This window comes from Cuculus canorus, chromosome 1 (genome assembly GCF_017976375.1).
Source record: "Cuculus canorus isolate bCucCan1 chromosome 1, bCucCan1.pri, whole genome shotgun sequence".
Lineage (NCBI taxonomy): Eukaryota > Metazoa > Chordata > Aves > Cuculiformes > Cuculidae > Cuculus > Cuculus canorus.
Genome location: NC_071401.1, coordinates 186,925,830 through 186,938,684, shown reverse-complemented (window position 1 = coordinate 186,938,684; position 12,855 = coordinate 186,925,830). Strand labels below are relative to the sequence as shown.

The 12,855-nt window shown below is 37.4% G+C and overlaps 1 protein-coding gene across 2 annotated transcripts in view; it reads right to left on the bottom strand.

The window, feature by feature from the left end:
- Window positions 1-12,855, bottom strand: part of MAPK12 (mitogen-activated protein kinase 12) — a 42,884-nt gene that overhangs the window by 5,708 nt on the left and 24,321 nt on the right. For both annotated transcript variants that reach the window (XM_054056377.1, XM_054056379.1), the window contains exons 5-11: window positions 12,770-12,799; window positions 11,032-11,079; window positions 5,726-5,840; window positions 5,018-5,089; window positions 2,887-2,966; window positions 1,991-2,069; window positions 245-418 (exon numbers count right to left, since the gene is read on the bottom strand). In XM_054056377.1, coding sequence (XP_053912352.1) covers window positions 245-418; window positions 1,991-2,069; window positions 2,887-2,966; window positions 5,018-5,089; window positions 5,726-5,840; window positions 11,032-11,079; window positions 12,770-12,799 — 598 coding nt within the window. The remainder of the gene's footprint in view (window positions 1-244; window positions 419-1,990; window positions 2,070-2,886; window positions 2,967-5,017; window positions 5,090-5,725; window positions 5,841-11,031; window positions 11,080-12,769; window positions 12,800-12,855) is intronic.

Sequence of the window (12,855 nt, the reverse complement as noted above, 5' to 3'; positions counted from 1 at the left end):
AGAAGGAGACAGAGGAAAAGGAGAAGAGTAGCCTCTGTCATGAGGCAGAGAAAAAACTTCTGGGAATTGTTCCAGAATGACTTAATAAAAGAAACACTGGCTTACCAATAGTGTTTCTTTATCTTAGTGCTACTTACTCTGTTTCATCAAAAGCAGACAAAATAATTTGTAAAGGGGAATATTCGTGTTTCTGGATAGCCTTTCTATCTTTTCATTTCTGAAAATATCACAAAACTAAACTTACGCTTCCACTCATCCAATGGAAGATCCATGTTATCAAATGTGTCATCATATTTCTCAGCTTCAATTTCTTCCTCAGGATCATGAATCGGTTCAAAGTAAGGATGCATCAAAGCCTCAGCTGCTGTGACTCGCTTCTCTGCATCCAGCACCAGCATCTTCTCCAAAAGGTTTACAGCTATTGAACAGAAAACAAACAGTGCATTCAAATCATGTCACTGATTCCACCTTGTACATAGTAATGTTGCCCAGGAGATATTTTTAATAAATACAGAGTTACAAAGAAGAATAATTTGGTATTAATTCTATAGCCAGTGGGGCCCCTTTGCATGACCAAAGAGTCCTGTGAGCAAGCTGGGATGTGTACAAAGCCTGATGCAACACAGAGAAGCTTTACTTCTGTATGCAATACAGCCACATCACTTGTGCTCCAGGACCACTGCACTTCGGGCTTGCCCAGGTGTCAGTCATCACTGCTGCCACTGTGTTGCGGTTCTAAGGTACACCACAACCTGACAGCAGCAGAAAGAATAGCTGAGTGCAGAGCTAATGTGAATTGTTCTACCAAGTCCAAGCCCAAGTACATTCTGACGTTCACTAAGACAAATCAGTTGCCCATGCTCAGAATCTCAGTGCTGAATTTATCTGCTGTTTTTATGACCTCAGCCAAAACAATTCATGAAAATCTTGTATGTTCTTCTCCAGTGGATTTTGGATCAGGTTCACTGTTAGACTGTCACAATGGGCTAGTGTAAACAGATATGATGAATGATTTGTTTATTCTCTGTTTTTCTATCCTGGGTTCCTGGTTGGGTGGAGCAGCTGAAGGGAAGAGGAGGCAGCAGCACAGGACAGGATGCTGCAACTCCTGCTTGCCACACTGTGGATTCTCTCCAGCCTCCTCTCCCAGACCATGAGCAGTCAGTTCTCTATGTAAGAAGCAGCCACATGGGCATAGAAGTGATTGAAAGAAATGTCCTAAAAACTAAATGGAAATGTGTCGATTTTGCTGTAGCTGAGAAGGTCAGTGAGCTAACCATGCAAGTCAGGGTAAGAGCTGCTTATTAACTAGTTTTATTTCTGCTGTATGTGAACATACAGTTTTAACTTCTTAAATTGAGAAGATTCAATCACCATCATTGATATTCTAATAAAACTGGCTTTGTGAGTGTTCAGGTCATTGAGGAATGGATAAAGTTTGGAGAGAGCCATCTCAGAGCTCTGGCTGCCTCAAGTTGTGTCACAGTTATGCACACTTGGCATGCTCTTCTGGCTGTTTGTATCTATCAAACCCAAGCCAGTACTTCTCAGGAATGCACAGATGTTTCTCAGGATGTATTAATTCCATGATTAAAATATAAGATTTCTCTTTGCTTGCATTTCTATCATTGATCTGACTGAGCTTTCAGAATTATATTTCAAATACAATACGCAGAAAAATCTACTACGCATCTTTAATTTCCCAGGGCTCTTGAGAAAGCTGCTCCAGTAAAACCATTAAGCAGATGCTGGATTGAAGCCTAAAGCACGAAATACTTGTTTTTTTGACTCTTCTAAGAAACATCTGATTCCTGGCAGGGTCTAAACTTGGCAAAGTTCAGCCACTAAAATCAAAGTTATGAATTATGGAAAGCAAGAGACAGAAAAGTACAAGAACTATCACATCACCTATCACATGACTGATACTGCTGCTGCATCCAGTGCAAACAAGAACAAGACAAACTGTACACATCCACACAAACTGTCTTACCCAAAGGATTTGCATACTTCAAGATGCATGCAAAATCTTTTTTCTGGACTTTTGGGAGGCTTTTGATATAGTTTTTTGCCTTAAAAGAAACACAAATATTTAATTAGACCTCTGCTGCCTTTGTAATGTGGCACCATTAACTACACACTTAATAGGTAACAACGCTTTGATAGCACGTTGCTAGATTTTTTGAGGTCATAAATCCGATTATATTCACCTCCTTGTTGAAAGAAACTTACCTTTTAAATCAATCCTTAAACCTGTGTTTAAGAAGTTATAATGTAAAGCTTTAGTAAGTGCTAAATTTAATTTAATATTTTAATTAGAATAAATATGTATGCAAAATTTGAAATAACATTATAGTCACTATAGAAATCCCTAGAAGTAAACCTTATACAGTAATTCAGTATGGTTGGACTTGATGATCCAGTGGGTCCTTTCCAACCTAGTGATTCTATGATTAGTTTTTCAATTGTATAGTTAGTCTAATGACTGACTTTATTTTTTTATAGAAGGAGCTTAAGGATTCTAGAAGGACATCCACACAAGAACAGGGAAAACAAAGTCAAAGACATCAGCAGAATAACTGGGTTTTCTGAATAGGTTCATGTTTTCAGTACATTTCTGATAAAGGCAGTAATGCATCAGCTCAGACGTTGATATGGTACACACTGGAAACTTTGAAGTATTATATTTAAACAGATTTTTCAAGTGTCCTGATCATTTCCTTAAATCCCCAGTAGCTATTCTGGGTGTCCAAAGTACTTCAATGCAGAGATGTGCCATCAGGGCTCATTTCAGTAGTCAATACGTATTATCACAGCCAGTCTAAGAACTAAGCATGGCTTAACTCAAATCAAGACACATAAAACCAACTGACAAAGCAGAATACTCACATCTTGACTCTGTAGTTTTTGAACAAAATCTTGAGTTGGTGTACCTGTTATTTTCATTATTTCTGTGAGTTGGTCCAGATCTGAACACCAGAAATAAGGAACAAAGTCTTTCACCAGAAAACTAAGAACTTTGCAAAACCTGTGAGTTTCTTCACTATTGGAGAATAAAGCAAAAAACATAATGCAAGAACTGAAGAGAAGATTAATAAACAACAAGATGAAAGTTCTCCATTTTTCTTGCGAAAGGTAAAGACATTGGAAGCATCTGAAATAAAATATCCTATAGCTTGGTAACACATAATCAAATCATCTGCAAACTCCTCTAGTATCATCAGGTCTCCTCTCCTTTATATTTTTGGTCAAAATCAGCCCAAAAGTATCTAAAAAATCAACACATGTATTGCATGCATTGCCCTGGTCTATCCAATACTTAGATAATACAGAGGCAGAAAAAGTCACAAGGAACATCAAGAACAAAAATTAGAGGAAACCAGTCTGTGTTAGCTCTTCTCCACACTGAGAAACTTAAAAAAATAAAAAATTATCCCTCTCTTCCTCATTTCCCACATGGTTAGCACAACTCCAGATGCTGAGATGTTAGAGACATTGGAGTAAGGCATCAGAACACTCCCTAGTCTTCTGCATTGTAAACCAGCACAGATTAATCACCACAAATATTAGCTATTTCAAAGAAGAAACACCATACCCACAGGAAGCTAATGCTGCAGAGAACCATGTTATGACTTGTTTGATACTGTGGTATGAGCAGAACACAAGAAGCTCAAGGCTAGATCAGCACTCTGCACATGAGGATTCCACCAGCCTCTGCAGAAAATGGCAATGGTGGGTAGTGCTCATGAAATAAATAAATAAATAAATAAATATCCCATACCAAGTCTGCAAGATAACTTATTTTTAATACTAAAAAAAAAAATAACCCCCTTATTCAGCTATCCACACCTGAACTCATGGCTGCATTTCCCTGACAATAGGTAATACTAATTTGTATTCTCAAAGGCCAGCAAGGAGCAATTTCCTTCACAACACAAGACACAGAACTTCACGCAATAAATCTGAAATGTCCAAAATCTAGTATGACCAAAATATTAGCTTTTCACTCATATTTACAGTGCAACTTGAAAATGACTCATTCACTTCCTTATTTATGTAACAGAACACTCAAGGTTAGCATTCAGTTGAGAAATGTTAATTTACTTAGCCAATAGCTGTTCTTTGGCAGGCATTTTAGTATCTTCTTGTTATGACTAAATCTGTACAGCTGGAATAATTTGATGTATCCTACTTTTCCACAGCCACCACCATTTTTCTGGTGAATGCAATCTTCCTTTTTTATGTTTTTCCTCATAAAATAAGAATGACATTATCCATGCAATCCTACTCTTACATGTAAGCACTTAAATACAAAAGTAATTAAAATTAAACAGTTGTGATTCTGTGATTCTGTAAACAAGTATGTGGAGATAAGCAATTTATTGACTCCAACGCCACAAGGGGAAAAGTAGTGCAAAAAGATTAGGATGAACTGTCAAACCAACAAAGCTGGGAAACAAAAAAAAAACCAATTTTTTTTTGATGTCTTCTGTTAACGCCGTCCTCTATTAACTATTGCAATTACTACTGCCAATGGAGTATCACTTGGGGTTTAATTATGACTTCATCTTTAGATGCTTTCTGTAAATCTAAAACATTTTACTAAATCTTACTTGCATACCATTTTTTGATTAAAGTATCAAAAAATATGAAATGGACTATCATACGCACCTAAGTCCATACACTACAGCAGAATTTTCTTTGCATGTTCTGAAGCTGCAGAACCTATTACTCATAAAAAAAAATAAATCTTTTCTGTCATCACAGAATCTTCTACAAGATGATCTGAGACATGGTTCAAAGATCACCTATCTTTTTCTACTGAAAAAGTTCAATAATAGAAGTTTTAATATGCAGATGTGCAAAAGTGGTACAGATATCAGATAACCAATCGATGAGAAATGCGTGAGCCATTTTACTGTTCAATTTATGCTCATCAGTTTCTGAACAGACGAACTGCATCACATAAGAACCTCTCACCATTTTCTTACTTTAATGTCATAAATTCAATGAAGGATACGATCATTTCCTTTGAACAGAGGCCTCCCTGTTATCATCTCAGCCATTATACAGCCCACAGACCATATGTCAACTGAAAAAAAGACCCATAGTCACATTAAATTGCTGAATACTTGTCCATTTAAAGGTACATAAAGTTTAATATAAAATGTATTTTTAAGAAGCTAAGATTTAGCTTTATAGCCTGTTACAAAATAAATGAGTGCCTTGCCAAGTATGATGAGCAGCATAGGTAAAACTAATGGACTTTCTAATTAGCAAACTGGAGATAATCTGATAATATGCAGGATCAGTTTCTCAGTAAAAGGCAGATGGATATGGTACATAAATTCTCAATACTTTAAAAAATGCCCAGTTACGCTATTATTGCTTGAATTCCCTCCTCCTGCCATTTTCCCCTGTCCAAGTTACAAGCAACACGTTTGCAGGAACATAAGAACATAAGAACGCAGACCAGACTGTCACACCTCTATATACTTATATCACTTTTTTCCAACCACCTTGGCACTATTACTCTCAGAAAATATTCAAAAAAGCCCCCAAACTCACAACCACCAAATGATTACCTACAGTTTATCTACAATGAAGTTTTGCATATGTTGTCATTTCCTCCAATTTCTCATTCACTTCAGAAAACAAGAGTTGTTTATGTATTGCCAGATCAGCGACTACTTCAGCTCTCTAACAACTTCTCTGAAGACATGCTGACCTGTTTGCGTATAATGCATCCAGTTAAGTATGACCTCAGGGGCTCTGTACCACCTTGTAACCACGTAACCAGTCATCTCACTGTCTGTATGTCTTGCTAATCCAAAATCCAGAATCTGTAGTGGAAGCACAAAAAACATCCTGATCAGACAGATAGTTATCTATTTCATACAGACTTTACAAATGTGGAAAATAAAAGAATTGGAGCATTCTGCCGAGATCGCCTTATTTGTGCATCTTTTTTCTCATTGAAGTATCTAGTTCTCATCTGAAAAATCAAGACAGAAGTAGCAAGGAGCTTTACAATTTTTTTTCCCACGTTAGATGCTCATATAGCAACACTAAAAGCTGTAAAACCAGTAAAGAAAAGAATAAATTCTTCAATTATTAACTGAAAATATATGGGTCTCATTCAATGCAAAAAATGCCCTGGTTACAGAATGGCTATCATAACTTGTTAGGACTAAAAGAACAGCACCCATATCTATATAGTACTCATTGCACTCATATCCTGGGTGGCACAGTCATTCAAGAGTATGTTCCAATAATAGTCTGAAGTAAGGAGGAATCATTATCTCTGTTTTGTAAGTTTTAATACAAGGGAAAGCTATCTATAAGCACTCGGAAAATATACAAGAGTAGGGAATTACAATTACTCAGCCCTGCTGAGTTTTCCCCAACCTCCTGTGTCAACTACAGAACAACCCTCTGTAAGAACTGCAAGGCCAATGCAATTTTTTAAAGGAATATGCACAATTCAGCTTAATTCTAAGATTCTTAGATATTTCTTTCTAGATATAGCAGCATACAGCAGCAAGAATAAAAATCAGTGTTATGGTCTGGTGTCTGTTTCTACAAAATTCATTGAAGTAAAGGCCCACCTGCACGGACTATCAGAAGATGGTGCCAAGAGATGCAGTCAACAGCAAGGAAATTCCACTCTTGAATGACAGTCAGTTCACAGTTTATCAGGAAGTTCAAGCTTCTAACAAGAAGCAATAGTTTTTGGGTAAGTAAAGTCTACTCAAGATAAATCATCATCATCTACAGATACTTGAATTTGTAGCTTTGCATGAGCAGCCACTAGCTTCCATGTGTATCAGGCTTCATATATAGTGACAAGGCAGAAGTTTTTACTAGGGGCCCTCGTGCATTAATATATCAAGAGTGATGTTTGTGTAATGCTCTTTGTAATTAAACATTTTGTAATATTTCGGGATAGTTTCATCACTCCCTGGAACCAGCAGAAATGAAAATTATATTTTCATTCATAGATCAAGAGTATAAAATGTTATGGCTTATCTTTATTGCCATACTTGAAACACCATTTCATATCTTCCCCATAACTGCTGATCACTTACCAACTGAAAAACAGGAGTAGCATGCAGAGGGAGAAGTTTTTATTCTTACCAACAACTTCTTACAACCAAAGTTACCCCTTAGAAATCTGGATAGTGAAAATTTACTGGACTTAAAATATGTGCAGCCACAAAATATACAATTTATATACAGCTTTCAAATTCATTTTATACATACAACAGACATTATGTCTTTCCAGTAACACAGGAGGTGAGGTGGAAAAAAAAGTAAGTTCAATATAACAGGTGAAAAGCCACACATGGTACCATCTATTCCAACACAGCATTTAGGTTTCTTCCTAAGACTTGTGACACTTGGAGCTGGAGACAGCTAAAATATAATTTCTGTTTGTATTTTTGTAAAAGCATAAAATGACAGCAGGATTTTTTGTGTGTTATGTATTAACTTCAGGATTTCTTTTTATTAACATATTCATTAATCTCAGGAACAAGCATATCCTGTCAGTACTTAATATGGTACCACTTCAACAAACTTCACATGAAACTATTATTCTCATACTCACATCTTCAATTTTTCAGCTCAAACTCCCACAGCAATTTTCTGAGGGAGTTTTAAAATCCTATTTTGTAACACAGGAATTAAAAAAGAGAGAGCAAATTCTCCTTACCACCCCAAGGATAAGCTCCCTTTCTACTCAACAAACTTAGCTTTCCTAAGTTGTTTCAATAACTGTAACAAAAAATCTTGTAACTTCAAGACTATGGAAAGGGCAGTGATTTCCCTTCAGTCACCCTTTGCTATCACATTTCTGATTCCTGTGTAACAGCTGAGAGCATTAGATGAGGGAGCCTGAAAGTTCGTTGTGAAAAATAAAGCCGATTGATTATTAATTAATTACCAACTCAATGAACTGTTCCAACTTGCTTACAGCCTCATCGTTGCCAGATGTTATGCAGGGGGAACTACTGAGTGCACAGAAAGGGGAGGAAAGAGGTTTGGACTGTTGCTGGCAGTGTGGTCCTGTGCCCACATGAACTCACTTTGAAAGTACAGTCTCAGAGCAGGGTCACATCCTGCCCACTGCACCCAAATGGACTAGTTCAATTCAGTCAAGGTAACGAAAAGATCAGTTGTGTTAAATAAGGAGATATAGTGATCATACTAATGAACAGTGTCTTAAACCTGGGCTGTATCTCACAATGGAATTGCACAGTTCAGAGGCATGGAGAAGAGAAACAAGTACAATTGTTTTTTCTAGATTCTCTTTTTTTCCCCATCACCCTGGGACCCACTCAACTATTTGGCTACCTACAAGCCAGGAGACAATGGCTTTTTCTGTTAGACAGGGAAATTTTGAAAGGACAGGACCCAGAACATTCAGGTCAGTCTCCAAAGAGCAAAACATTTTATTACAACTGCTACATACAAGTATCTAGTTTGTATGTTATATGCTAAAAATCATTTTTGCAGTGTTTCATCAAACTTTTATTTTTTTTTAATTAAGGGAGGGCTTCACAACCTTTGATCTTCTTCTGTATCTCCCAGCTTGCAAAGTTATGCTTATAATATTTATTCATTAGAGTCATAGAATTATTTGGATTGGAAAGGACATTGCTTGGATTGGAAGGGACCTTAAAGATCATCCAGTTCCAACTCCCTTGCCACGGGCAGGGACACATCCCACTGGATCAGGTTGCTCAAAGCCTCATCCAACCATATCTTGAACACCTCCAGGGGTGGGGCATCCACAACTTCTCTGGGTAACCTGTTCCAGTGCCTCACAGTAAAATTTTTCTTCCTAATATCTAACCTAAATCTACCCTCTTTCAGTTTAAAACCATTAACCCTCATCCTATCACTACACTCCCTGATAAAAGAATCACTCCTCAGCTTTCCTGTAGGCCCCCTTAAAGTAAGGGAAGGCTGCTATACTCTACTACTCCCATAAAGCTTTACATCTCTTTTAGGAAGGAAACCTTGGCCATAAGATTTAAATGTACTTATGCATCAGGGCACAAAAGATCCTGTTCAAATGTACCGTTGTTTTGTGAGTCTGTATAAGCCAATCATGATTCAAGCACAGGACAGGAGACGTAGCTTGATTTTGTAATTAACTGAACACCCCCGACTAGCCTTTCAGATTGCTAGAGGTAAGCGAAGATAGATGACAAAACCAATTCCAAAAGGTAATAAAAATAATAAAATACGAGAATGGAATTAACTGGGGACTGGAAGCAGTCTGGGGCTACTATCTATATACTGAAGAGAATAAACTATATTCCTAAAATACACAGTGTTGAGTACTACATAATTGTACTTCATAATAAATAATTGTCTATTTTATAGTGAAGTCATTCTAATAGAGCCAAATAGATACATTTTTGTTAGGTCAGTGTACATTGCATATTTATTTCTGAAGTGCAAATATTATCCACTCTAACAGGCTTTGGAAAATTTCCAATACGCGTAGGAAACTGCAATCAGGACTGGTCAGATTCAGTATTTCAGTTCAATGATTTAAGAGGAGGCTTGGGGTAACAAACACGTAGGAGAGGAATTACTACTCAGATAGACTCTACTGAGAACATTTCCATGGAAGCAGAAACATCTACAACTTCCCACAACAGGTGCTACAAGCCTGGTCTCCGAGGCATATGTCAGCTAAGCCCAGTTTCCATACTGGGAAGGGGTGTAGGTGTGCACCACCCTCCTGCCCATCTTTGGAAAGCAGCCTGAATGAGTAGGATGAAGACAGTCAGGGTACATGCCAGTACTTGCCCGACTCCAGGGAAGCAGCAACCAGGTAATAAAATGCCACCAAAAGCACCTGCCTTGCAGTGTAGCAACAGAAACAGACAGTAGCTGATTTACAGGAGACTGAATTAGCAATTGTCTCCCTTTACTGATTTTTTTTCTCACTGCTTAAGAGCAAAAATGAGGCAGAACTGACATATTTCTGCCATGAAATACACTGTAGTCTGCATGCAATTGATAATACCACTAGCTGTAAGTGTGCAGAAGGAATCACTTTCAAAGAAATAAGATGTTCTTGTTCATAATGAGGAATATGTGATTCCTCTCATGCCTCTCTGAAGTGATTAGCTGCAACATATAAAAACATTCTCCATTACAGCTCTGATCCAACTGTAACCAGGACATGATTCTTTTCTTGAAAAGTATTTTTGAGTAACTGCCTATAAATATGCTAGCACTCATTGCAAAATGCACATCGCACAGGAAAAGGGTGACTAATATTGTCATGCACACATGCTTGGTGTGGGCACACAGCTGTGCTGTGGACTGCTCTGTCAACATGAGTTTCTGTTCTTACACTGCCCTTCATTCCACTGGAGGGATCCCTCAAACCACTCAAATGACGTCATGAATGTAATAACCCACAGCACTGACTTCCTCACCAGAGATCCTCGTCTACATTTTGGAGTCAACTCCCACGTCTTCCCAGTTAACACTGGGTACCAGCTTCCTGGAGTGTTCTTATGTGGATATTATCTGGAGTGGACTGGATATTTTCAGGTGGGACACCCTGGGCAATGCTTCTAGCATTGGGGGCAGCCATTTCTTGTGCTTGGCTCCAGACTGATCTCAGAAATTGATCGCTGCCTCTGCCATTCGTATGAAATGCACATTCATGTCAGTCAAGGACGTACAAATAGGAGATGAACAGATTCTCTCTATTCAGGGCTTTATTTCTTAAATAAATATTACTTCTGGTGGCGACTGACGTCAGACAAATGGAAAAGTACTTATAAAGAGCAGTCCCATAATTTTTTTCATCTTTGTTACCACTGCTCTTCTGATGTTCTTCTCTTTCATTTTCCAGCATTCCCCTGTTTCTCTACAGCTTCTCAAAGCCCGTGGGTGAAGGACTCATAACTAAAACCAGTCAGCACATCCATAGCTGTTGTCTGTGGTGCATTTCTAAAATATCTGACTACTTTCTTTTTTTTCCAAATAAACATATCCTACCTTCAATTCACAGTCTTCGTTTACTGCCAGATTTCCAGGCTTTAGATCCTGTAATCAGATTTGAAGCAGATATTATTTACTTATTTTACAGCAAGAACAATAAAGCGTGCTTATTTACTTACTTTCATTTAGGCTCAATGGTTGTCATACAACTACTTAGAACAGAAACAGGTTAAAGCAGTGTAATAAATCTAGATTAGAAAATTAAATACAACAAATAAGAGAAACAAAGACACAAACTTGGATACGTTTGGCTTTTTTCCAGTATGTTTCCCCCTGAGACAAATCAACTTTTTTTCTGCCAAGAAGCCAGTAAAATACTTGCCAGTGAAGGAACTCGGTCATCTTACTGCGAGTGGGGTTTGCACATAAATTTGTTGCATTTAATACTAACACCACAATGTTAAGAATTCACATAAATATTTCTGGCCTGTACATACTGCATATCAAAATATACTTGAGAAAGTTCCCATACCCTGAGAGATGTAGGGAGGAGTACTAAAGGAATCAAACAACATTTTACATAAAACCCTACGCTCTCTTCTGTGGGAAAATCAATTTCCTAATGAAGTCAACTGAATGGAGACTACAATATGGAAAAAAAATTCCCTTAAGCCTCTTAAGCTACTGTAGAGACTTCTAATGATCTTCATAAGCTGTACTAAATTTAGCAGGAAGAGGAAGAGTACTGGCAATAACTAAGAAGATTTTGCAACATCAGTGACTCAGACATTCACAGTTACAAAGAAAAAAAATTAGAAACAAATTTTCCTTCAGCTTCTTCAAATATTTGTTTGGCACACTTTAGCACAAAACATTTAGAAGAATTTTCTCTCTGAGCTTTTTAACAGTATCCACCTGTTTCATACAAAGACGTTTTAAGATCAGAGGGGCCTTGGAGAGAAACAAATCAGTGTGATAAACCATAATGAAACCAAGAAGCTCAAGAGCCATCAAGAGGGAGCTTAGAAAAAATATAAGCAACTGTAAATTTAGATCATGAACACAGCAGTTATAGAAACAAAAATATCAATTTATTACATTATTTTGGCAGTTTGCATATTTTTCATGCCCAGCTTAAAGCTATTATACAACGTACACTTTCTGTGTGGTGCTCCTGATATTTTATGACAAACAGCCAGTTTCTCCTGTTCTGATGCACTTCTGTGGGAAGTTATGCTGGTTGGTACCACAAGAGCATCATTCAGAACTCCTTCTTTACAGTGCAAAAGTGATTTTGAGCAGACTTTAGACAACAGGGTCTCAAAATTAATCAGATGCTTAATATATCTCAGAAAAAAATGAGGTTTTCAAGGCTGTAAAATCTGGGACTATTTTTTTCATTTTCTATGCTTTTACACACCCAACTTGGAACATTAACATGATGTTTAAACAACACCTTAACATCGTTTTTAAAAGTTTCATCTTCACTGAAGGAAAAAAGCCAGAAAATCTTGTATCCTTCTCAATTCAGACACTATTTGCTCTTGTGGGGACAACTCAACTCCACCAAGTAATCTGAGAAATCCCAATCTAAGCTGTATTCAGTGTGTCTGTAGTGCTCAACTGACACTGATGTAGCCATACCACATCTTGTTCCTACTGAAGAAGAAACCAAAGGCATCATCAAACTGAGACACCAATAAACAGAATTTCAAACATATTTATGAGTGTGCTTATACATAAACACCACTCACACTAGCAGAACATAAACAACTTTTATATTGTTTCCACTTACCCTGTGAATTATGCCTGATGAATGAATATACTGTAAAAAGAAAAATTATTTCTCAGTTAATGAGGTCCTGACTTTAAGAAGCTGCC